Below are 26938 nucleotides of genomic sequence, written 5' to 3'. Positions count from 1 at the left end.
CTTATTTCTGTCTCTAAAAGAATTCAGAAGGCTTTTAAATTTTTGGACAATACTTTTTAAATATTGCAAATTATTCAATATCCAAATCGAATAATAATGCGATCAAACTAATTCTATGATCTTATCATGCAACTCAGCCAATTTTTATAATATTTAAGCACATCTGGAATATTCCAAATTTGCCGTATTTCTGTCTCTTAAAGAACACAGAAGGCTTTTAAATATTTAGGCAATATTTTTTAAATATTGCAAGTTATTCAATATCAAAATCGAATAATACAGAGATTAAACAAAACTACGATCTAGTCATGCAATCAGCAATTCAGCCAATTTTTATAATATTTAAACACATCTGGAATATTCGAAATTTGCCGTATTTCTGTCTCTTAAAGAACACAGAAGGCTTTTAAATATTTAGGCAATATTTTGTTAATATTGCAAGTTATTCAATATCAAAATTGAATAATACAGAGATTAAACTTAACTACGATCTAGTCATGCAATCAGCAATTCAGCCAATTTGTATAATATTTAAACACATCTGGAATATTCCAAAATTGCCGTATTTCAGTCTCTTAAAGAACTCAGAAGGCTTTTAAATATTTAGGCAATATTTTGTTAATATTGCAAGTTATTCAATATCAAAATCTAATAATACAGAGATTAAACTAAACTACGATCTAGTCATGCAATCAGCAATTCAGCCAATTTTTATAATATTTAAACACATCTGGAATATTCCAAATTTGCCGTATTTCTGTCTCTTAAAGAACACAGAAGGCTTTTAAATATTTAGGCAATATTTTTTAAATATTGCAAGTTATTCAATATCAAAATCGAATAATACAGAGATTAAACTAAACTACGATCTAGTCATGCAATCAGCAATTCAGCCAATTTTTATAATATTTAAACACATCTGGAATATTCGAAATTTGCCGTATTTCTGTCTCTTAAAGAACACAGAAGGCTTTTAAATATTTAGGCAATATTTTTTAAATATTGCAAGTTATTCAATATCAAAATCGAATAATACAGAGATTAAACTAAACTACGATATAGTCATGCAATCAGCAATTCAGCCAATTTTTATAATATTTAAACACATCTGGAATATTCGAAATTTGCCGTATTTCTGTCTCTTAAAGAACACAGAAGGCTTTTAAATATTTAGGCAATATTTTTTAAATATTGCAAGTTATTCAATATCAAAATCGAATAATACAGAGATTAAGCTAAACTACGATCTAGTCATGCAATCAGCAATTCAGCCAATTTTTATAATATTTAAACACATCTGGAATATTCCAAATTTGCCGTATTTCTGTCTCTTAAAGAACACAGAAGGCTTTTAAATATTTAGGCAATATTTTGTTAATATTGCAAGTTATTCAATATCAAAATCGAATAATATAGAGATTAAACTAAACTACGATCTTGTCATGCAATCAGCAATTTAGCCAATTTTTATAATATTTAAACACATCTGGAATATTCCAAATTTGCCGTATTTCTGTCTCTTAAAGAACACAGAAGGCTTTTAAATATTTAGGCAATATTTTGTTAATATTGCAAGTTATTCAATATCAAAATCGAATAATACAGAGATTAAACTAAACTACGATCTTGTCATGCAATCAGCAATTCAGCCAATTTTTATAATATTTAAACACATCTGAAATATTCCAAATTTGCCGTATTTCTGTCTCTTAAAGAACACAGAAGGCTTTTAAATATTTAGGCAATATTTTGTTAATATTGCAAGTTATTAAATATCAAAATCGAATAATACAGAGATTAAACTAAACTACGATTTATTCATGCAATTTAGCAAGTGTTTATAAAATTCATTCTAGTATGGATAATTAACTAAGGGTTCATCAAAGTTTGTATTATTTCTGTCTCCACACAGGAAGCTCTAAAATATTAAGACAATTTTGTTTAAATAGTGCAATTAAAAAACAACACCACACGCATTTATATATGTACAAAATGCAATTATGCTAATTGGTATATCGCAACTGCACAGAATTGAAAAATAAACAAAAAATTCATTTAAATGAAAATCATTTATGACTTTACTAATTAAGAATAGTTAAAATCTAAACTAACTGGCATAACTCACCAAATTTGTAAGTTAGCATCAGAGATATCAACAAATTTGCACATTCAATAGAAAAAATAAAAATTCCGAGAAAAGCGAACTAAAATAATAATATTATTGCTCACACACGGTTATACACCAAAATACACGGTTATGCAAAGAAATTTTCCTATTAATTAGGCAAAGAGTAGGAGGAGCACCTAAAAACACAACTGGCGGAAAATTTTCTTGATACGACTCTGACCAAATTGATAGCTTTCCCGTTAACTTCTTCTTTTGCGCAATTGCTACACTCTTTCCTCTCTTTCTATCTACTGCGATCTCCCGCTTTTTTGTTTCCTAACAGGGCGTGACAACACACTGTAAAAATAAACACCGCAAAAAACCATTTGAATGGTACATTTTTACTACACTATCAAAAACCGGGCCAAATAGATTTCTGCCAAAAAAAGTCTTTTGCGTATTCTGGCAGCAATAGCTGTAAAGAGCACTCAAAAAAAACATTCCAAAACCATATAAATTGTTATAATTTTTAGGTCCGTAAAGGCGCACCGGAAAAAATGTAACCCAAGATCGTTACCGTTGCTTTCCCTTTTTTTGCTGAAATATAAAAGGACATGCATATTAAACTAATGCATTTTAAAGATCTGACCCACTGCTATGAATACATGAAACACGTGTACACAACAGCACTGAAAAAAACAACTAAAAGTATGTAGTTTTTATTTTTTGCTGAAATAAGAAAGAAACAAGAAAGGAAGCTAGCTTCGGCAAGCCGAAGCTTATATACCCTTGAAGATCATTCTATTAATTTACAAATCGCAAAAATGTTAAATTTCTTATTATTTCACATTAATTTTTCGATCGTTTCTATCACAGCTATATGATATAGTAGTTCGATCTTTTAAAAATTAAAATCGAAATTCGGAAATATTTAAAAATAGTTATATCCCAGAGTAGAAGGGAATGTAATAAAAACCAACAAAGATATAATTTTTTTCTCATTAATTTCAATTTAATTTTTTGACCGTTCCTATGGCAGCTATATGATATAGTGATCCGATTTAAAAAACAAAAAAACCGAAATTCAGAAATATATAAACAAAAATATTCCCAAGAGTAGAAGGTAATATTTCAAAAAACACCGGAGCTAGATAGAAAGACTTTTGGGAAAGTTTTATCCCGATAGCTTGAAAACTGAGAGACTAGTTTGCGTAGAAACGGACGGACAGACGGACAGACGGACATGGCTAGATCGACTCGTCTAGTGATGCTGATCAAGAATATATATACTTTATGGGGTCGGAAACGTCTCCTTCACTGCGTTGCAAACTTCTGACTGAAATCATAATACCCTCTGCAAGGGTATAAAAAAGCAGACACAGTTTTCATTTTTAAATTTTTGCTTTTTATTTGTTGCCATAAAAGGCCGATTCCAGTCGGCTAAGTCGGGTATACATTTCGTGACTATCCTGCCTAGCTTTAAACAAATTTTTCTTTAAATTAAAAACTTCGTTTTGAAGCTGCTGGATCTGCCAGCTGGAACCTGAGCCCTTGGGCTTTTTGATTGGCCCTAAAACCTTGAATTTTTTTGGCTGCGCCTGCGTCGAGAGGTTTTCCTGGGCCTGGGGTTGGGGTTGGGGCTGCACATAGCCCCACATCAAACTCGGCTGCGACTGCATCTGCTGCTCCTGCTTCTGCTGCGACTGCATCGGCTGCACCAACTGGAACTGCTGCTGCTGAAACTGATGCTGTTGGAGCTGCGGCTGTCGCTGTTGGAGCAGTAGCGGTTGCTGCTGGAGCATTGGCTGTTGCTGTTGGACCATGGGCTGTTGCTGTTGGAGCATGGATTGTTGCATTTGATAGCCCTGCTGCTGCGGCAAAAATTGCCACATTTCCTTCTGGGACATCTTTTCGCGTCGGGCTCTACTTAAGAACTGATCAAGAAATGAAATCAAAGCAAGACCGAAGCGCAGACGAATTAAAACGGAGAGAGAAGAGCGAAAAAATGTCTCTCATCATACACACGGAGAGCGTAAATTGCGGGAAATAGAAGGACCGCAATACGTTTTAGCTTTTGCCATACACACATACAAATATATGAATGTGTGCATTAGAAAACGTAGTCGAGAATGGCGCCAAACAATTTTGTATTTATATTTTTTTGTTTAATTAATTTTGTGAATAGTCACTGACAGAATTGGTTATATTCCCCCCTGCCACATGTCTAATAAATCGACTAAATTAAAATAACAAATATTAAGTTTCGGCAGGAAATTATTAATTAAGCGTAATATTTTTTAATACCTTAAAATACATACATGTGTACATATGTATATGTACTGGCGGGCAAATACTGCTTCCCCTGCCACAACACCATTCAAAAATAAAACGCAATTTACTCATTTGCATTAAATATCTATGTACACCCAAGTGTACACACATGTATATGTATTTCCAAGTATTTGCTTGCTAATTTTTAATTTTGCTAAATAAAATATTCCTTGTTTCTAGCCCCTAATATTTATATTTACTTACCGAATTACATTACAGACCAGATAAAAGAAAAGATGCACATTAGGGCGGTTTTTTATAAGGAATTTTCATCTCACCCTTTTAAACACAAGATATTTGTGCAAAATAACTTAAACTAAAATCCAAAAAATTTTAAATTAAGTCTAAGGACTTGCGCAATGGTCTCAAAGTTTCCAAAAAAATTACTCATACGGCACGTAAGCCAGTATGAGTTTTGGGTAGGCAAATCTTTTCCCATATCTACACTTGTCAAATATTTGATTTCGTTCATAATCGTTAACAAAATGGAGAGCACCTTTTTTTGGTTGGAAAGCTAAATTTCAATTTTGATGAAGAAGAAACTTTGCCGTCAAAGAGGACCGTACTTTGCTCTACAGGACAGTTCCTCTGAAACAAAGTTTCTTATCTGAAAGTGCTCAGCTTGTTGCAAAAATGCTGGTTAGCGTATGGGAGAGCAAGGAAATTCAAGTACGTCCTTTGACGAATAACGCGACTTAACAAGAAAAGACAGACGGACATGGCTTGTAGCATATCACGAATGATTCTAACAGCAACGAAAGATGGTGGGTGTAGCTTCAAGTGGGGCACGCGCTGGTTCCGGCTCTTGTTTCGTCGGTAAAGGGAGTGAGTTTCCAATTTGATCCACAGTGCTACTTGCTCGCATATGTATATAAAACATCCTATTTAAATTCGCGTGCGAACTGACTTTGAGGTTAATTGTAGGGGGACAGAACTAAGATTGGGGTAAAAGGGAAGGGAATACCTGAAAAGAAGGGTGCTGCTTAGATGGAATGGCAGCAGCTGATGTGTGTGTCGGTGTCAGCAGCGAAGATGTTGTTTGCCGCTGACATTGCCCACCCTACCATGATCACCACAGCCGCATAACCTGACACAGGTTGGTGATCCCTTCGACACACGCCTAACTCCTAATCATTATTATCGCTGCAAGCTTCCATTAGAAAAAATTTAGCAATTCATGTTTATAATAGGTTTAATACAAGAAAAGTAATACTAACAAAGGTGAACATTAAAGTTACAAAGTTGGGGTTCATATAAAGTTTATGCTAAGCTCATATTAAATGAGTATATTTAAACCAAAGCAAGAAAATTTAATTTAAATTAAAAATTGATTTCAAAAATATTAAATGTTATTGAATTCACTGAGCAAGTATTTTAGTCATGGGGGAATTTGTTTTAAAATATCAAAATCATTGGGATATTATTGTATACAGTCAATCAAAAATGTAGCATTACGACCTGAGCCGATCACTTACCCAAAATATCCAACGTTGAAAGCGCTTTCAATATGTTGCATTATTGGCTGTAATTTTGTTTATAAATTTGAAAACTGCATTTCAATTGACTGAATGTAAAGATAAATTAGGGAAAAACACTTCCAGGGGCTTAAACACTTGCTCTCATGACGAGATTTGCTTACTGCATATCGAATTTGATTACACTAGGATTTAAGGTAATTTACGTTAACTGCTTATTTGATATTTATGTTTTAATTAATTTAGCGATAAAGAAATGTAATTTAAATTACGAATAGGAATTTAGTTGATAAGAATTTAACTGATTTAAATTTAAATTGTGTTGGTAAGACTAGACTGGATCACAAAACGGGTGTTGCAGGCTTGGGCCTGCCCACTTGCGAACTTTCAGCAGAGGGCTGCACTATGTAGGTATGTGAGACACAGGGTGCACTATGTTGTTGGCACTGACGTGCATGAATTTGTACGGAATTGTTTGGACCAGAATTCACAAGAATTTTCCGCGTGGACGCTAGGTGGCAACGCTGGTTGAAATTTTCACAGTTTTCTTGATTAGATTTGTTCACTTTCTTGATGCTCTATGATGAATGTGGAGAGCTGATGAAAATCTTGACAATCCTGTGGCGTTGGTGGTAGAAGGAGTAAACTCGACTTCAATTTTCCACGATGCAGATGAAAATCTGGGAGGAAAATTTTCCTGGGCCGTAAGCCACGTGAAGGAGTAAACTCGACTTCAATTTTCCAAGATGCAGATGAAAATCTGGGAGGAAAACTTCCCCGGGCCGTCAGCCACGTGAAGGAGTAAACTCGACTTCCAAGAATTTTCCTATAAAACGCATTACTTTATAAGTGGGGGTTTTCCACGAAATAATAGTAAAACTTACTTCCTTTAATCAACAGGAACCCACTGGTAAAAGAAAACCTTATAAAAGGCTGAGGATGTCTGATATTTTCCACGATTTGGTTTGGGTAGATCTCTGGGTTTAAATAAAATACGCTCAGGAGAGAACGATCTTCACACGGCCAAGGTTCAAAACGGAAAGACCGAATAATCGATATGCATCAGGCAGCCAGGCCTGTTTATCGAAAAAGTGTGGGACCAGAGTTGCTCAAAAAGGATTTATCGAACACGTCTTTTCAGTGTTGTAAAGACAGAAATTATTTGAATTTAGCTCTGCCATTTTAATTCCTGGCGGCAACTTCAAAAACTGGCGGGAATTTTAAATTGAAGTGGGAAATTTAAAAATGGAAAATGTTAACGACAAGCGCCCTACAAATACCCCCCCACCAAAATCACACTTTGGGGATGAAATCAACAAAGGGAGATCCGCGCTTGGAGAAGAAGTAGCAATATGTTTACTGTTTTAAGTCCTTCGCGTGGAACTTTCCAACAAATCTACCTTGTAAGTCCTCTATATTGTAATAGCTGTTGCCTAGCTTACTGCGTATTCGAGCTTTAATGAAAGCCGGAGCTAGTTTTGCACTAAAACCTTTAGCGAAGTTGCTTTGCTGGAAATTGCGTCTATAGATTTCTTGGCCGTTCTTAAAAGAGACTTCTCGACTGCGTAGATTGTATAAACGTTCGTTCCTATCATGCTGTACTTGCATTGCTTGCTTAGCTCGACTTCTTATGAGATCGAATGAATCGTCTTTCGAGAACTGTACAGTGCGATCTTCTAACCTTTCTAGTGTACGCAAGAGCTTGTAAGAAGAACCATTGGTGATCATGTTTTGGCCGAAGGCAAGACGATAAGGACTGGTTTGAATAGCAGAGTGGACGCTAGACCTGAGGGCACAGCAAATCTGATTTAGCATTGAATCCCAGTTCTTTTGATCGGGATCTATGTACGATTTTATGGCCGCGATTACAGAGCGATTGACCCTCTCAGAAGCGTTAGCTTGGGGTGCATAAAAGGCTGTATAGTTGTGACTGATGTTGTACTTATCCAAAAGAGAGTTAAATGACTTCGATTTGAACTGGACGCCATTGTCTGAGACTATTGTCTCTGGTACGCCAAAACAAAGAAATAGCTCCTCTACAAATGGGTTTATAGCTTCGGCAGTAAACTTTTTGACTGGTTTAAGAAAAGGAAACTTAGACAGATGATCTAAAACCACAAAAATACCAACATGACCCGAACGACTGCGCGGATATGGACCTAAAAAGTCGACATATAGCTTTTGAAAGAACCTATCTGCTGGCACAGTCTTTCCCATGGGTGGTCTAAGGGTATGATTTGGGTGTTTGCTGCTCTTACAAACCTCACAGCTGTTAATATACGCCTTAACATCAGCTACCAAGCTTGGCCAAAAATACCATCTACGAAGCTTTTCTAAAGCCTTGTTAATACCACAGTGAGAGGCGAGAGGATCCTCATGAGCCAGCTTAAGAGCAACGGCCGTTAACTCTTTCGGTAACCATACCTTCCAGCAATTTTCATCAGCGACCTTTTCCTCTGCTGAGTGCTCTGCCCTACGAAAAATGAGATCACCTTCTACTTTCAAATCAGGTGTTTGATGTGTGTTTGAAAGAACTTTGTTACGTAAAGCAGTATACTCAGTGGACTTAAAGGCATCGGATTCTAAATCCACGAAGCCATCGACTGACAGGGCTGAAAGGTCCTCTACATGGGTGCGCGACAATGCATCAGGAACAACGTTCTGAGAGCCTTTTCGATGAACTATCTTAAAATCGAATCCCTGTAACTTTAAGGACCATCTGGCTAGTCGGGAACTCAGATCAGTTTGACTCATTAACCACTTGAGTGAGGCGTGGTCGGTGATGATTGTGAATTCCTGTCCCTCAATGTATGCCCTAAACTTCTTTATAGCCAAAACTGCAGCAAGGCATTCCTGTTCAGTTACGGTGTACTTCCTCTGGCACTGATTAAGCTTACGGGACATGAATGAAATCGGAACCTCATCGCCCTCAGAGTTTGTTTGCATCAGGACAGCTCCTACGCCAGTGCTGCTCGCATCGCAATGGATGGAAAAGGGAATGTTAAAATTCGGACTGTGTAACACTGGTGCTGAGCTCATTTGCCGTTTCAAGTTTTCAAAAGCAGTTTGAGCTTCGTTGGTCCAATCAAACTTTCGTTTTTGCTTCAGAGTGTCTGATATTGGAGCAGCTAATCCAGCATAGTTTCGGATGAACTTATGGTACCACCCTGTAAGTCCCAGAAATCGACGAACTTGCTTGACTGAACGAGGCACAGGAAAACTACTGATGGCTGAAATCTTCTCAGGATCTGTTGCTATGGTGCCATTACCGATTATATGTCCGAGATATTTCACCTCTTTTCTGCAAAATTTGCTCTTTTCGACGTTTATGGTCAAGTTAGCTTTGGTTAACTCGGTTGCTACTATTCTCAACACCTCCAAATGACGCTCGAAAGTATCCGAAACGATCAACAAATCGTCGAGGTATATGAATATTTCATTCCTTAGTTGAGCAGGTATTAGTTTGTCCATTAACCTTGACATAGTCAGAGGAGAATTGGTTAAACCAAAAGGCATAACAGTGAACTGGTAAAGTGGTCTACCAGGAACAGCAAACGCTGTCTTGTCGCGCGAGTTTGGATCCAACGGGATTTGCCAAAAGGCATCCTTCAAATCCAAGCTCGTGATGAACTCTGCTTTCGGTAGCCTACCTAATATGCCATCGATTAAAGGCATGGGATAGGCATCTTTAACTGTCACCTCGTTTACTTTTCTGCTGTCGATGCAGAGACGTACTTTTCCTGGCTTTTTGACCAGAACAACTGGAGAGGACCATGGGCTATTCGATTCCTCTATCACGCCAAGACCTAACATTCTATCTAGTTCATCATACATTAACTTCTCAGTTGCTGGCGATACAGCATAGTGACGCTGCTTTATTGGTTTGGCGTTAGCAACATCGATGGAATGTGAGATTAATGCAGTCCTACCTAGACCCATTTTTGCAAAAGATGGAAACAGTTGGATGACATTTGTCAACAGTTGCTGTTGTGACAAGGACAAAGGTCTCATCTGAGAGTTTTCAATCTCAGCAAGAGAGAATTCTTGAGGTGTCAGATTAGTTGGTAGAAGATTAAATTTTGTCCAGAAATCGATGCCTAAATATAAGTCTCCGGAAAGCGAAGGAACAATATACAAAGAGACTGGTTTTGCGTTTCCCTGATAACAAACATTGGTTTTTATCCTTCCCACTATCTGTTGAGATTGACCATCTGCTGTTCTGACCGAGGATACTATTGGTTTAATGGGCTGGTCCATTTTCAGAATCTCGGAAGCAAAAGATCCGCCTGCACAGCTGACTGAAGCACCAGTATCTAGCAAACCAATCACGTCCTTTCCCAATACTGATACTTTAGCATATGGCCTATAATCTCCTAATTTACCTACTATAGCTGATAGAAGGGCTTTCTTTTCTTCTCTGATCTGTTTCCGAAACGATTTTCGACGAATTTGAGAACGAAATAGTGTTAGTTTCGGGGTCTCATAGTGTTTTTTAATTGGTAAATCCGGTGTGTAAGTCAAGTCTGGTTTATAGTTGTTTGGGATATGAGGGGTGGATCCTAGTTGGAGGTGTCTTCTTGAGACGACCTCGGTCGGCGTGTACTTTTCGGCTGTACACGAGCCAAGTAGTTTTTTGCAGGCTTCGCCAGGCAAGTACTGCAACTTGGCTTGTAAGTGTTGGCTTTTCCACACCCATAACAAAAGACTTTTCTTTCTGCAATACACTCTTGGTAGCGATGTCCTTTAACTCCGCAATTCCAACAAGGGAAATCTAGAGCTGACACTTCAAACTCGTCCTCGAACTCCTCATTGTCATAATCGTCTTCTTCAATCTGAGGATCGACCGCGCAAACTACTTTTCGAGGAGCAGGGCGAGAAAAGTAAGGTTGGAACTTAGGAAGAGTTTTCCTAAAGATTTCACGCTTGAGAACCAGTGCTCTTAATTGAACAACTGTACTTGTTGACTCGTATAGAATTTCATGCTGTATGTCTGGAAGAAGGTTAGCTCTGAGAATTTCGACCAAGGCTGTATCAGACAATGGTTCTGTTAGTTTATCCGCTAATGCGGCGATGACACCATAAAAGTCATCGAAGGACTCACTAGAACGCTGTTTGCGTTGCTCAATTTCTGATCGTATATCCCGATCAGTCCTCGAATCTTTAAACTGAGCCTTAAGAGCCATGCATAGGGGTTGCCACTTAACGCAACGTACCTTCTTGTGGTAACGCCAATACCACTCGCTTGCTGTTCCCTCAAATAAATTACTAGCAAAGCCAGCTAGTAAGTCTAAGTCACCATTCAGCTTCAACACGGTACAGGAAATCGTCTATAGACAATGAACCCTTTCCAGAAAACTTTAGTTTCCAGTTGGCTATTGTTTGTGATATCTTGTCCGGTCTTAGTTCTGACAGCATGATTTGCGATCTCTGACCATTTTCGGAACCACCAGACTCGCGACCTACGGAATTATTGTCAAGTGGTAGTCCTGAATTATCAAAATTATTCTGCAACTGTACAGAATGTTGTGGACTGTTCGAATTGATGTTAAGCCCTGTTGTGATAGCTTGTGTTAGCTTATCAGTTTGATCTTTCATAGACCTAGCTAAAATGACTGACTGCTCTGACATGGCTGCAGCCATCGCTTCCGCTATAGCTTTCTTAATGGAATCAGCCATGCTTTGTTGCTCTGCCTGCGGCAGTGGAGCTGTGTTATCCCCAGGATTTACCATGTTTAGACTTGTATCCTCCAGTCGCTTGGTTTGTGATCGGGTCAAAACCGATATGGGGGGAACGGGGGTTTTACCTACTCCTTTTGAAGTAGATGCACCAGAACTATCGGATGGAATACCAGTCAAGTGAGTCAGGGCCTCTTTGCACACAGGGCACAATGTCCTTCCTGGTTTGTTTAGACACTTTTGATGGAAACTGTGTCCACAATTTGTTATATAAAGTTCAGACTCCGACTGAATAATATCAGAGCAACAGTGACAATGAATATCGTCAGTGCGCGGTACTGGCATTTCAACACCGAAATTCTAAATGTAATTATAGACAAATTATTTAAGCCTATTAAAATAAAAATTATTAAGTATTATAAATGGAAGAAATTTAATAAAAATGTGGATATAAAAAAGGTAATCAATCATAAAAGTTTGGAAGCCATGCAAGCAATTCAGATAGTTTAGAGTCAAACATCAGCCAGGTATTACAAGGGATTTGAAAAGTAGAAAAGAAAAGGTTAGGGAATTCGATCATAATCCGTTGATCGGAAGGCGTAGAACTTGTCCACAGCCTACATCCAGGTTCAATTTTCGACGATCTTATTCATAGTATAGTTGTTGAATAATAGAAAGAGTAAAGGGAATTTGAACGAACGAAGTTAGTTGATCGGCAGGTGTAGCACTTGTCCACAATCCTGTATCCAGTATCAACTCTTCGAATGTCGCCTTCAAGGTATAGATTGTTGAGTAAATTAAGCAATCATACGCGGACACGAAGTTCAGCCGAAGAAGGCAAAAGACAACATCTTCCTGAAACTCACGATCGCAACGTCGATGAAAATTTTAAAATCCTCAAACGAAAGGAAAAAAAATTTACTTTAATGGACACGAAGCACAGCCAAAGCTAAAAAGGCAAACGGCAACAATTCAACTTTCTGCCACTCACGATCACAATAAAATAAACCTGTAGGGTATGCAAGCTAAATAAGTGTCAGTAGACGGGATGGCCGTAGCAATTAAATCCACGTAAAAACCAATAAACAACGCTTCCTAATCACAATTTGCCTGCACACGATGATTTTTAAGTTAGATTTCGGAGTCACAAAATTAATTATAACACATCCAGATACTCCAACAAAAAAATTATGTTCAACTGCTAGTCTAGGCAATAAATAAATTATTGTATCCACGGAACTAAACAGCTAAACTAATAAAAGGGAAAATGAAAAACAATAAAAACTTCAAAGTCAGAAATAGAAACCTAGTCAGATGGAAATGACTACCTTTACAAAATATTTGTAATCGGGCTATGCCGGTTTAGCCCCATACGTTGGGCGCCAAAATAAGATTATTATATATAATATAATACTGTAGCATATCACGAATGATTCTAACAGCAACGAAAGATGGTGGGTGTAGCTTCAAGTGGGGCACGCGCTGGTTCCGGCTCTTGTTTCGTCGGTAAAGGGAGTGAGTTTCCAATTTGATCCACAGTGCTACTTGCTCGCATATGTATATAAAACATCCTATTTAAATTCGCGTGCGAACTGACTTTGAGGTTAATTGTAGGGGGACAGAACTAAGATTGGGGTAAAAGGGAAGGGAATACCTGAAAAGAAGGGTGCTGCTTAGATGGAATGGCAGCAGCTGATGTGTGTGTCGGTGTCAGCAGCGAAGATGTTGTTTGCCGCTGACATTGCCCACCCTACCATGATCACCACAGCCGCATAACCTGACACAGGTTGGTGATCCCTTCGACACACGCCTAACTCCTAATCATTATTATCGCTGCAAGCTTCCATTAGAAAAAATTTAGCAATTCATGTTTATAATAGGTTTAATACAAGAAAAGTAATACTAACAAAGGTGAACATTAAAGTTACAAAGTTGGGGTTCATATAAAGTTTATGCTAAGCTCATATTAAATGAGTATATTTAAACCAAAGCAAGAAAATTTAATTTAAATTAAAAATTGATTTCAAAAATATTAAATGTTATTGAATTCACTGAGCAAGTATTTTAGTCATGGGGGAATTTGTTTTAAAATATCAAAATCATTGGGATATTATTGTATACAGTCAATCAAAAATGTAGCATTACGACCTGAGCCGATCACTTACCCAAAATATCCAACGTTGAAAGCGCTTTCAATATGTTGCATTATTGGCTGTAATTTTGTTTATAAATTTGAAAACTGCATTTCAATTGACTGAATGTAAAGATAAATTAGGGAAAAACACTTCCAGGGGCTTAAACACTTGCTCTCATGACGAGATTTGCTTACTGCATATCGAATTTGATTACACTAGGATTTAAGGTAATTTACGTTAACTGCTTATTTGATATTTATGTTTTAATTAATTTAGCGATAAAGAAATGTAATTTAAATTACGAATAGGAATTTAGTTGATAAGAATTTAACTGATTTAAATTTAAATTGTGTTGGTAAGACTAGACTGGATCACAAAACGGGTGTTGCAGGCTTGGGCCTGCCCACTTGCGAACTTTCAGCAGAGGGCTGCACTATGTAGGTATGTGAGACACAGGGTGCACTATGTTGTTGGCACTGACGTGCATGAATTTGTACGGAATTGTTTGGACCAGAATTCACAAGAATTTTCCGCGTGGACGCTAGGTGGCAACGCTGGTTGAAATTTTCACAGTTTTCTTGATTAGATTTGTTCACTTTCTTGATGCTCTATGATGAATGTGGAGAGCTGATGAAAATCTTGACAATCCTGTGGCGTTGGTGGTAGAAGGAGTAAACTCGACTTCAATTTTCCACGATGCAGATGAAAATCTGGGAGGAAAATTTTCCTGGGCCGTAAGCCACGTGAAGGAGTAAACTCGACTTCAATTTTCCAAGATGCAGATGAAAATCTGGGAGGAAAACTTCCCCGGGCCGTCAGCCACGTGAAGGAGTAAACTCGACTTCCAAGAATTTTCCTATAAAACGCATTACTTTATAAGTGGGGGTTTTCCACGAAATAATAGTAAAACTTACTTCCTTTAATCAACAGGAACCCACTGGTAAAAGAAAACCTTATAAAAGGCTGAGGATGTCTGATATTTTCCACGATTTGGTTTGGGTAGATCTCTGGGTTTAAATAAAATACGCTCAGGAGAGAACGATCTTCACACGGCCAAGGTTCAAAACGGAAAGACCGAATAATCGATATGCATCAGGCAGCCAGGCCTGTTTATCGAAAAAGTGTGGGACCAGAGTTGCTCAAAAAGGATTTATCGAACACGTCTTTTCAGTGTTGTAAAGACAGAAATTATTTGAATTTAGCTCTGCCATTTTAATTCCTGGCGGCAACTTCAAAAACTGGCGGGAATTTTAAATTGAAGTGGGAAATTTAAAAATGGAAAATGTTAACGACAAGCGCCCTACAGGCTTGATCGACTCTCCTAGTGATGCTGATCAAGTCGGATATCATTCCTTCATTGCGTTGCAAACTTTTGACTGAAACTATAATACCCTGTACCCTATAATGCAGGGATATAACAAAATAAATCAATTTATGAATTATCGGTATAATTATATTGCTTTATTTGTCTGTTTGTATGAAGGATTCAATAAATGTAGATCTAGACGATTTTGTTGAATAATAGTCCACGTAATTCAAACTAAAGTAAAAATTTAGGTTTCGACTTGGGATCTAAACTTGTTATAAAACCCTAGCAAGTGTTTTTTGGCCACGATACGTACATTAAGATTTTTAAAAATATCTAAATAGCTTTTTATCCACATATTCTGCATATAGTTTGGGGGCGATAAATAAAAAAAAATATTTGTTTGATTTGTTGTGCGACTCCCTTAAATATTGGAACTTATATTGCCATAGCGATTTTATTTTCTTTAGCCGTTTGTAAAGGTGACAAGGTTACCTTTATGTTTAGACTCAATATGTAATGACAAGTCTACGCCATCTATATGAAATTAAAATATTTGATCAAGGGCAACAGTTCGTATGAGTGATAAACTTAAAGGTCAATGCGCAAGCACTAAATCGCATTTTTTTATACTTTTTCTTTTTGGTATGTCTTAAATGCACCAATGCGCAAAGTATAAGGGGGTGAGAGTAGGACCTTGGAATTTTTCATACAAAAAAAAAACCACCCTAATGCACATACATAAAAAATCAATAATTTAGGGAATTATTGAGTTTTATAAAGAAATGAATGAATTCCCTTGGTCGATCGAATACGTGTGTGTATTTCTGTATGGGCTTTTGCATATATGTATTTTATTCTTTTGAATGTATTTGTTTTTGAACATGTTCAAGAAATTACTATTTGGTATTGGGTTTGCGAAAATATAGTTTTACCAACTTTAATTATTTTTTGTAATGGTATTTCGAAGAAAAAAATGACAATCATAAAGCAGAGTCAGATGGAGATATATAGTTGCAAGCGTATGCTGGATAGGACGGCTACTTTTTAATCGGGTATTAAAAATAGTAAAAAGTTTAAAATTAAAGTCGTCATATTTTTTAAACCTTTATTATGCTTTTAAGTATTTTTTAGCGAAAACACGGTATCGGTTGGTTTAACGGTTTAGCGTACAGGATTTCATTTTCTAATTGAATGAGATTGGGGCACTTTGGTGGGGGGTGGGTCACCAATAACTATCAACTAAAGTCTACAGAAATTAAAACCGTATTAAAGCTAAGTTTATATTTTTAATGAAGCGCAGGGAAATGCAAGGCAGAGGGAGAGGGAGGGAGACGGAATCATTTGTTGACAATTTGTATGAAAATGCAGAGAGAGATAGCAATATGCAGGCAGCATTATGGAGACACTTGAATTCGATAATAGGTCGACTTTTTGCTTAGTTTCTCTGTTTAATAAAAAGATAGCTAGAGCTTTGGTAAAACCATCAAATGAATCGTTAAGGTTTAAGGAAAAACTTTACCGAAGGAATTTTCGATATTCAGTTTAGAAGTACCATTTTTCGACGTTTGAAGAGATTTTTGGCTAAATTGTAATTTTAGAAGGGCTGTTAAAAATAGTAAAAAGCCTTAAATCTAATGTATAATGTTTTAAAGTATTTTTGGGCGAAAACACGGATTTGATTGGTTAAACGGTTTAGTGTCCAGAATTTTTGAAAGGAACATTTACGTTTTTTCCAATTGGAAGCGATTGGGGCCACTTGGGGAGCCCCAATAAATCTTAGCAAATCAGTTTAAAGTTATAAGAATGTAATAAAAGTGCATTTTAATATTGTTAATCAATGGATTTGGCTGTGCGTTGATTCCTAGTTTTCTTAGTGATAGCTTTATATCAGCGGTCGGCAGCGCCCTATTAAGTGAGCATAGGGTTTTGTTCTGCCGACGCGCTGCTCGCACATGTATAATGTAGAACAGCGGTCTGCACACACACATCGATGAGCTGCCCAGTGCAAATTACTCACACAAATATAAAACAAAATGTCAACGTATGTGTGTGCCGACCGCTGCTTTATATATAGAGATGAAGCGCAGGGAAATGCAAGGCAGAGGGAGAGGGAGGGAGACGGAATCATTTGTTGACAATTTGTATGAAAATGCAGAGAGAGATAGCAATATGCAGGCAGCATTATGGAGACACTTGAATTCGATAAAAGATCGACTTTTTGCTTAGTTTCTCTGTTTAAAAGATAGCTAGAGCTTTGGTAAAACCATCAAATGAATCGTTAAGGTTTAACGAAAAACTTTACCGAAGGAATTTTCGATATTCAGTTTAGAAGTACCATTTTTCGACGTTTGAAGAGATTTTTGGCTAAATTGTAATTTTAGAAGGGCTGTTAAAAATAGTAAAAAGCCTTAAATCTAAGCGGTCAAATTTTTTAAACATGTATAATGTTTTAAAGTATTTTTGGGCGAAAACACGGATTCGATTGGTTAAACGGTTTAGCGTCCAGAATTTTGGAAAGGAACATTTACGTTTTTTCCAATTGGAAGCGATTGGGGCCACTTGGGGAGCCCCAATAAATCTTAGCAAATCAGTTTAAAGTTATAAGAATGTGATAAAAGTGCATTTTAATATTGTTAATCAATGGATTTGGCTGTGCGTTGATTCCTAGTTTTCTTAGTGATAGCTTTATATATAGAGATATCATTCCTTCATTGCGTTGCAAACTTTTGACTGAAACTATAATACCCTGTACCCTATAATGCAGGGATATAACAAAATAAATCAATTTATGAATTATCGGTATAATTATATTGCTTTATTTGTCTGTTTGTATGAAGGATTCAATAAATGTAGATCTAGACGATTTTGTTGAATAATAGTCCACGTAACTCAAACTAAAGTAAAAATTTAGGTTTCGACTTGGGATCTAAACTTGTTATAAAACCCTAGCAAGTGTTTTTTGGCCACGATACGTACATTAAGATTTTTAAAAATATCTAAATAGCTTTTTATCCACATATTCTGCATATAGTTTGGGGGCGATAAATAAAAAAAAATATTTGTTTGATTTGTTGTGCGACTCCCTTAAATATTGGAACTTATATTGCCATAGCGATTTTATTTTCTTTAGCCGTTTGTAAAGGTGACAAGGTTACCTTTATGTTTAGACTCAATATGTAATGACAAGTCTACGCCATCTATATGAAATTAAAATATTTGATCAAGGGCAACAGTTCGTATGAGTGATAAACTTAAAGGTCAATGCGCAAGCACTAAATCGCATTTTTTTATACTTTTTCTTTTTGGTATGTCTTAAATGCACCAATGCGCAAAGTATAAGGGGGTGAGAGTAGGACCTTGGAATTTTTCATACAAAAAAAAACCACCCTAATGCACATACATAAAAAATCAATAATTTAGGGAATTATTGAGTTTTATAAAGAAATGAATGAATTCCCTTGGTCGATCGAATACGTGTGTGTATTTCTGTATGGGCTTTTGCATATATGTATTTTATTCTTTTGAATGTATTTGTTTTTGAACATGTTCAAGAAATTACTATTTGGTATTGGGTTTGCGAAAATATAGTTTTACCAACTTTAATTATTTTTTGTAATGGTATTTCGAAGAAAAAAATGACAATCATAAAGCAGAGTCAGATGGAGATATATAGTTGCAAGCGTATGCTGGATAGGACGGCTACTTTTTAATCGGGTATTAAAAATAGTAAAAAGTTTAAAATTAAAGTCGTCATATTTTTTAAACCTTTATTATGCTTTTAAGTATTTTTTAGCGAAAACACGGTATCGGTTGGTTTAACGGTTTAGCGTACAGGATTTCATTTTCTAATTGAATGAGATTGGGGCACTTTGGTGGGGGGTGGGTCACCAATAACTATCAACTAAAGTCTACAGAAATTAAAACCGTATTAAAGCTAAGTTTATATTTTTAATGAAGCGCAGGGAAATGCAAGGCAGAGGGAGAGGGAGGGAGACGGAATCATTTGTTGACAATTTGTATGAAAATGCAGAGAGAGATAGCAATATGCAGGCAGCATTATGGAGACACTTGAATTCGATAATAGGTCGACTTTTTGCTTAGTTTCTCTGTTTAAAAAGATAGCTAGAGCTTTGGTAAAACCATCAAATGAATCGTTAAGGTTTAAGGAAAAACTTTACCGAAGGAATTTTCGATATTCAGTTTAGAAGTACCATTTTTCGACGTTTGAAGAGATTTTTGGCTAAATTGTAATTTTAGAAGGGCTGTTAAAAATAGTAAAAAGCCTTAAATCTAAGCGGTCAAATTTTTTAAACATGTATAATGTTTTAAAGTATTTTTGGGCGAAAACACGGATTTGATTGGTTAAACGGTTTAGTGTCCAGAATTTTTGAAAGGAACATTTACGTTTTTTCCAATTGGAAGCGATTGGGGCCACTTGGGGAGCCCCAATAAATCTTAGCAAATCAGTTTAAAGTTATAAGAATGTAATAAAAGTGCATTTTAATATTGTTAATCAATGGATTTGGCTGTGCGTTGATTCCTAGTTTTCTTAGTGATAGCTTTATATCAGCGGTCGGCAGCGCCCTATTAAGTGAGCATAGGGTTTTGTTCTGCCGACGCGCTGCTCGCACATGTATAATGTAGAACAGCGGTCTGCACACACACATCGATGAGCTGCCCAGTGCAAATTACTCACACAAATATAAAACAAAATGTCAACGTATGTGTGTGCCGACCGCTGCTTTATATATAGAGATGAAGCGCAGGGAAATGCAAGGCAGAGGGAGAGGGAGGGAGACGGAATCATTTGTTGACAATTTGTATGAAAATGCAGAGAGAGATAGCAATATGCAGGCAGCATTATGGAGACACTTGAATTCGATAAAAGATCGACTTTTTGCTTAGTTTCTCTGTTTAAAAGATAGCTAGAGCTTTGGTAAAACCATCAAATGAATCGTTAAGGTTTAACGAAAAACTTTACCGAAGGAATTTTCGATATTCAGTTTAGAAGTACCATTTTTCGACGTTTGAAGAGATTTTTGGCTAAATTGTAATTTTAGAAGGGCTGTTAAAAATAGTAAAAAGCCTTAAATCTAAGCGGTCAAATTTTTTAAACATGTATAATGTTTTAAAGTATTTTTGGGCGAAAACATGGATTCGATTGGTTAAACGGTTTAGCGTCCAGAATTTTGGAAAGGAACATTTACGTTTTTTCCAATTGGAAGCGATTGGGGCCACTTGGGGAGCCCCAATAAATCTTAGCAAATCAGTTTAAAGTTATAAGAATGTGATAAAAGTGCATTTTAATATTGTTAATCAATGGATTTGGCTGTGCGTTGATTCCTAGTTTTCTTAGTGATAGCTTTATATATAGAGATAAAGCGCAGGGAAATGCAAGGCAGAGGGAGAGGGAGGGAGACGGAATCATTTGTTGACAATTTGTATGAAAATGCAGAGAGAGATAGCAATATGCAGGCAGCATTATGGAGACACTTGAATTCGATAAAAGATCGACTTTTTGCTTAGTTTCTCTGTTTAAAAGATAGCTAGAGCTTTGGTAAAACCATCAAATGAATCGTTAAGGTTTAACGAAAAACTTTACCGAAGGAATTTTCGATATTCAGTTTAGAAGTACCATTTTTCGACGTTTGAAGAGATTTTTGGCTAAATTGTAATTTTAGAAGGGCTGTTAAAAATAGTAAAAAGCCTTAAATCTAAGCGGTCAAATTTTTTAAACATGTATAATGTTTTAAAGTATTTTTGGGCGAAAACACGGATTCGATTGGTTAAACGGTTTAGCGTCCAGAATTTTTGAAAGGAACATTTACGTTTTTTCCAATTGGAAGCGATTGGGGCCACTTGGGGAGCCCCAATAAATCTTAGCAAATCAGTTTAAAGTTATAAGAATGTGATAAAAGTGCATTTTAATATTATTAATCAATGGATTTGGCTGTGCGTTGATTCCTAGTTTTCTTAGTGATAGCTTTATATATAGAGATATCATTCCTTCATTGCGTTGCAAACTTTTGACTGAAACTATAATACCCTGTACCCTATAATGCAGGGATATAACAAAATAAATCAATTTATGAATTATCGGTATAATTATATTGCTTTATTTGTCTGTTTGTATGAAGGATTCAATAAATGTAGATCTAGACGATTTTGTTGAATAATAGTCCACGTAACTCAAACTAAAGTAAAAATTTAGGTTTCGACTTGGGATCTAAACTTGTTATAAAACCCTAGCAAGTGTTTTTTGGCCACGATACGTACATTAAGATTTTTAAAAATATCTAAATAGCTTTTTATCCACATATTCTGCATATAGTTTGGGGGCGATAAATAAAAAAAAATATTTGTTTGATTTGTTGTGCGACTCCCTTAAATATTGGAACTTATATTGCCATAGCGATTTTATTTTCTTTAGCCGTTTGTAAAGGTGACAAGGTTACCTTTATGTTTAGACTCAATATGTAATGACAAGTCTACGCCATCTATATGAAATTAAAATATTTGATCAAGGGCAACAGTTCGTATGAGTGATAAACTTAAAGGTCAATGCGCAAGCACTAAATCGCATTTTTTTATACTTTTTCTTTTTGGTATGTCTTAAATGCACCAATGCGCAAAGTATAAGGGGGTGAGAGTAGGACCTTGGAATTTTTCATACAAAAAAAAAACCACCCTAATGCACATACATAAAAAATCAATAATTTAGGGAATTATTGAGTTTTATAAAGAAATGAATGAATTCCCTTGGTCGATCGAATACGTGTGTGTATTTCTGTATGGGCTTTTGCATATATGTATTTTATTCTTTTGAATGTATTTGTTTTTGAACATGTTCAAGAAATTACTATTTGGTATTGGGTTTGCGAAAATATAGTTTTACCAACTTTAATTATTTTTTGTAATGGTATTTCGAAGAAAAAAATGACAATCATAAAGCAGAGTCAGATGGAGATATATAGTTGCAAGCGTATGCTGGATAGGACGGCTACTTTTTAATCGGGTATTAAAAATAGTAAAAAGTTTAAAATTAAAGTCGTCATATTTTTTAAACCTTTATTATGCTTTTAAGTATTTTTTAGCGAAAACACGGTATCGGTTGGTTTAACGGTTTAGCGTACAGGATTTCATTTTCTAATTGAATGAGATTGGGGCACTTTGGTGGGGGGTGGGTCACCAATAACTATCAACTAAAGTCTACAGAAATTAAAACCGTATTAAAGCTAAGTTTATATTTTTAATGAAGCGCAGGGAAATGCAAGGCAGAGGGAGAGGGAGGGAGACGGAATCATTTGTTGACAATTTGTATGAAAATGCAGAGAGAGATAGCAATATGCAGGCAGCATTATGGAGACACTTGAATTCGATAATAGGTCGACTTTTTGCTTAGTTTCTCTGTTTAAAAAGATAGCTAGAGCTTTGGTAAAACCATCAAATGAATCGTTAAGGTTTAAGGAAAAACTTTACCGAAGGAATTTTCGATATTCAGTTTAGAAGTACCATTTTTCGACGTTTGAAGAGATTTTTGGCTAAATTGTAATTTTAGAAGGGCTGTTAAAAATAGTAAAAAGCCTTAAATCTAAGCGGTCAAATTTTTTAAACATGTATAATGTTTTAGAGTATTTTTGGGCGAAAACACGGATTTGATTGGTTAAACGGTTTAGTGTCCAGAATTTTTGAAAGGAACATTTACGTTTTTTCCAATTGGAAGCGATTGGGGCCACTTGGGGAGCCCCAATAAATCTTAGCAAATTAGTTTAAAGTTATAAGAATGTAATAAAAGTGCATTTTAATATTGTTAATCAATGGATTTGGCTGTGCGTTGATTCCTAGTTTTCTTAGTGATAGCTTTATATCAGCGGTCGGCAGCGCCCTATTAAGTGAGCATAGGGTTTTGTTCTGCCGACGCGCTGCTCGCACATGTATAATGTAGAACAGCGGTCTGCACACACACATCGATGAGCTGCCCAGTGCAAATTACTCACACAAATATAAAACAAAATGTCAACGTATGTGTGTGCCGACCGCTGCTTTATATATAGAGATGAAGCGCAGGGAAATGCAAGGCAGAGGGAGAGGGAGGGAGACGGAATCATTTGTTGACAATTTGTATGAAAATGCAGAGAGAGATAGCAATATGCAGGCAGCATTATGGAGACACTTGAATTCGATAATAGATCGACTTTTTGCTTAGTTTCTCTGTTTAAAACATAGCTAGAGCTTTGGTAAAACCATCAAATGAATCGTTAAGGTTTAACGAAAAACTTTACCGAAGGAATTTTCGATATTCAGTTTAGAAGTACCATTTTTCGACGTTTGAAGAGATTTTTGGCTAAATTGTAATTTTAGAAGGGCTGTTAAAAATAGTAAAAAGCCTTAAATCTAAGCGGTCAAATTTTTTAAACATGTATAATGTTTTAAAGTATTTTTGGGCGAAAACACGGATTCGATTGGTTAAACGGTTTAGCGTCCAGAATTTTTGAAAGGAACATTTACGTTTTTTCCAATTGGAAGCGATTGGGGCCACTTGGGGAGCCCCAATAAATCTTAGCAAATCAGTTTAAAGTTATAAGAATGTGATAAAAGTGCATTTTAATATTGTTAATCAATGGATTTGGCTGTGCGTTGATTCCTAGTTTTCTTAGTGATAGCTTTATATATAGTGATGAGGGAGAGGGAGAGGGAGGGAGACGGAATCATTTGTTGACAATTTGTATGAAAATGCAGAGAGAGATAGCAATATGCAGGCAGCATTATGGAGACACTTGAATTCGATAATAGATCGACTTTTTGCTTAGTTTCTCTGTTTAAAAGATAGCTAGAGCTTTGGTAAAACCATCAAATGAATCGTTAAGGTTTAAGGAAAAACTTTACCGAAGGAATTTTCGATATTCAGTTTAGAAGTACCATTTTTCGACGTTTGAAGAGATTTTTGGCTAAATTGTAATTTTAGAAGGGCTGTTAAAAATAGTAAAAAGCCTTAAATCTAAGCGGTCAAATTTTTTAAACATGTATAATGTTTTAAAGTATTTTTGGGCGAAAACACGGATTCGATTGGTTAAACGGCTTAGCGTCCAGAATTTTTGAAAGGAACATTTACGTTTTTTCCAATTGGAAGCGATTGGGGCCACTTGGGGAGCCCCAATAAATCTTAGCAAATCAGATTAAAGTTATAAGAATGTAATAAAAGTGCATTTTAATATTGTTAATCAATGGATTTGGCTGTGCGTTGATTCCTAGTTTTCTTAGTGATAGCTTTATATATAGAGATAAATAAATAAAAATAGAATGCTCTGCTCAAAAAAAAAAACAAGAGAGAGCGCTATAGTCGGGTTGGTGTCCAGACTATCTAATACCCATCACTCAGCTAAAGGGAGTGCAAACGCTGTACTCGGGTTGGTGTCCCGACTAATAATCTCAACTCAGCTAAAGGGAGTGCGAGGGAGATAGATATATGGGCCGTTCTTTTACAAACCGAACAGATTTGGCCAAAAAAAAAATTTCACATTTTTGATTTGCCTGAAACTTTTTTTACACGTACTATTCGAAAAATAAGTAAACACGTGTATCAGGATTTGACCGAAAAAAAATTATTTTCCTAGTTAGAATTTTTTTAAGTGTGCCAAAAATTGTCAAATTTGAAAAAGTACTCTCTCATTGAAAATCTGTATCTCCGGTTATATGAATCCAATTGACTTCATGTCTTTTGCATTAATTCCTCTAAAACCTCTCCTTTCAAAATAAAATTTATTAAAAAAAAAATTTTTTAATTTCTTAAAAATAAAAACAAAATAAGATTTAAAAAAATTTTTTAACTATTGCCCCCACAAAAAAAAAATTTTTTTTTATTTTAATACTTGCGTCATATTGTTAGTTACAATCGGTTTTTGTAAAAAGTTGGAGCCACTTTTAGTTTTTAAAATATCGAATTTGTTTTAGCAAGGCCTCGGCTTTTTTCTATGAAAAAACGTCGCAGCAAGTAGATCTACTCTCTCACTCTTATCGGATCCTAATGGAATTTATGTTTTCTCATTGTTTACTAGTCCTTTAACAATTGTTAATGATTAAAAGTTAAGTTTTAAGTTTTTTGACAATTTCTGAATGACAAAAGGTAAAAAGTCATTTTTTAATCAATTAAAAACTTACAACTATTTATTTAACCGTCTATTTAATAAACAATAATTTTAAATTTATTTTATTTATTATGTTTTTATATTATGTAATTTATTAAACATTTTTAAATATTTATTTTTAAATTTAAAAAAAAAATTAATTAAATTTTATAATTTTTTATTTTTATTAAATAAATTTTTTTAAAAACTTAAAAAAAAATATTTAAAAATGTTTAATAAATTACATAATATAAAAACATAATAAATAAAATAAATTTAAAATTATTGTTTATTAAATAGACGGTTAAATAAATAGTTGTAAGTTTTTAATTGATTAAAAAATGACTTTTTACCTTTTGTCATTCAGAAATTGTCAAAAAACTTAAAACTTAACTTTTAATCATTAACAATTGTTAAAGGACTAGTAAACAATGAGAAAACATAAATTCCATTAGGATCCGATAAGAGTGAGAGAGTAGATCTACTTGCTGCGACGTTTTTTCATAGAAAAAAGCCGAGGCCTTGCTAAAACAAATTCGATATTTTAAAAACTAAAAGTGGCTCCAACTTTTTACAAAAACCGATTGTAACTAACAATATGACGCAAGTATTAAAATAAAAAAAAATTTTTTTTTTTTGTGGGGGCAATAGTTAAAAAATTTTTTTAAATCTTATTTTGTTTTTATTTTTAAGAAATTAAAAAAAAATTTTTTTTAAGTAATTTTATTTTGAAAGGAGAGGTTTCAGAGGAATTAATGCAAAAGACATGAAGTCAATTGGATTCATATAACCGGAGATACAGATTTTCAATGAGAGGGTACTTTTTCAAATTTGACAATTTTTGGCACACTTAAAAAAATTCTAACTAGGAAAATAATTTTTTTTCGGTCAAATCCTGATACACGTGTTTACTTATTTTCCGAATAGTACGTGTAAAAAAAGTTTCAGGCAAATCAAAAATGTGAGCCAATAAAAGGTGTTCGGTTTGTAAAAGAACCGCCCATATATTGACAATTTTGAATGCATATAACTTTTTAATGGATGGTCCGATTTGAAAAATAACTTCAACATTTCGATAGATATAAATATACACAACAAAATTGCATTTATACTTCTCGGAAATCTTTAAAAATGTGGGTGCAGGACCCATTTTAAAATCGTTAGTGGGCGTTAGAGGGGGCGTGGCGCTCGGCTGAAATAAACTTGCGCTGCGTAGGAAGCCAAATAATATGTGTGGAAAATCTTAACCTTCTAGCTTTTGTAGTTTCTGAGATCTCAGCGTTCATACAGACGTACAGACGGACAGACGGACATGGCTAGATCGACTCGGCTAGTGACCCTGATCAAGAATATATATACTTTATGGGGTCGGAAACGCTTCCTTCTAGCTGTTACATACTTTTGCACGAATATAATGTACCCTTTTTTTTCTACGAGTAACGGGTATAAAAACAAGAGAGAAAGCTAGGTAATAGTCTATAAGAGGGGCCTGTGCTCCAAAAACCGCGAAAAAATTACCCTCGATGGACCGCAAATTCTTAGGAATTTACGTTCAGAAGATTATCGGCGGAAATGCATGGTTCTCTTGTAATTGCATTTCAAAGTTGCGTGTTTTGCTATAAAAACAAAGTAGCATTTTCTAGGATTTTGAGGCGTTGTGTGACATTTTGCTAATAAAACATATGGGCTTTCCGTTTAATGTCAAAATAAAAAGCGTTCGAAAAAATTGGACAAAAATGTTAAATTGTTTTTATAGCAGGCCAGACCCCACAACAGCGAAT

General features: G+C 35.4%; 1 protein-coding gene across 1 annotated transcript; it reads right to left on the bottom strand.

The window, feature by feature from the left end:
- Positions 1-3513: 3513 nt before the first annotated feature.
- Positions 3514-4014, bottom strand: LOC138912196 (nuclear transcription factor Y subunit beta-like). Its single transcript, XM_070212063.1, has one exon. The coding sequence runs from the start codon at positions 4012-4014 to the stop codon at positions 3514-3516; it is 501 nt and encodes a 166-aa protein (XP_070068164.1).
- Between the last annotated feature and the right edge of the window lie 22924 nt (positions 4015-26938).

The sequence above is a fragment of the Drosophila takahashii genome, chromosome 2R, assembly GCF_030179915.1.
Source record: "Drosophila takahashii strain IR98-3 E-12201 chromosome 2R, DtakHiC1v2, whole genome shotgun sequence".
Taxonomy (NCBI): Eukaryota; Metazoa; Arthropoda; class Insecta; order Diptera; family Drosophilidae; genus Drosophila; species Drosophila takahashii.
Note: the sequence above shows the minus strand (reverse complement) of the source record. Positions and strands in the feature narration are given on the sequence as shown.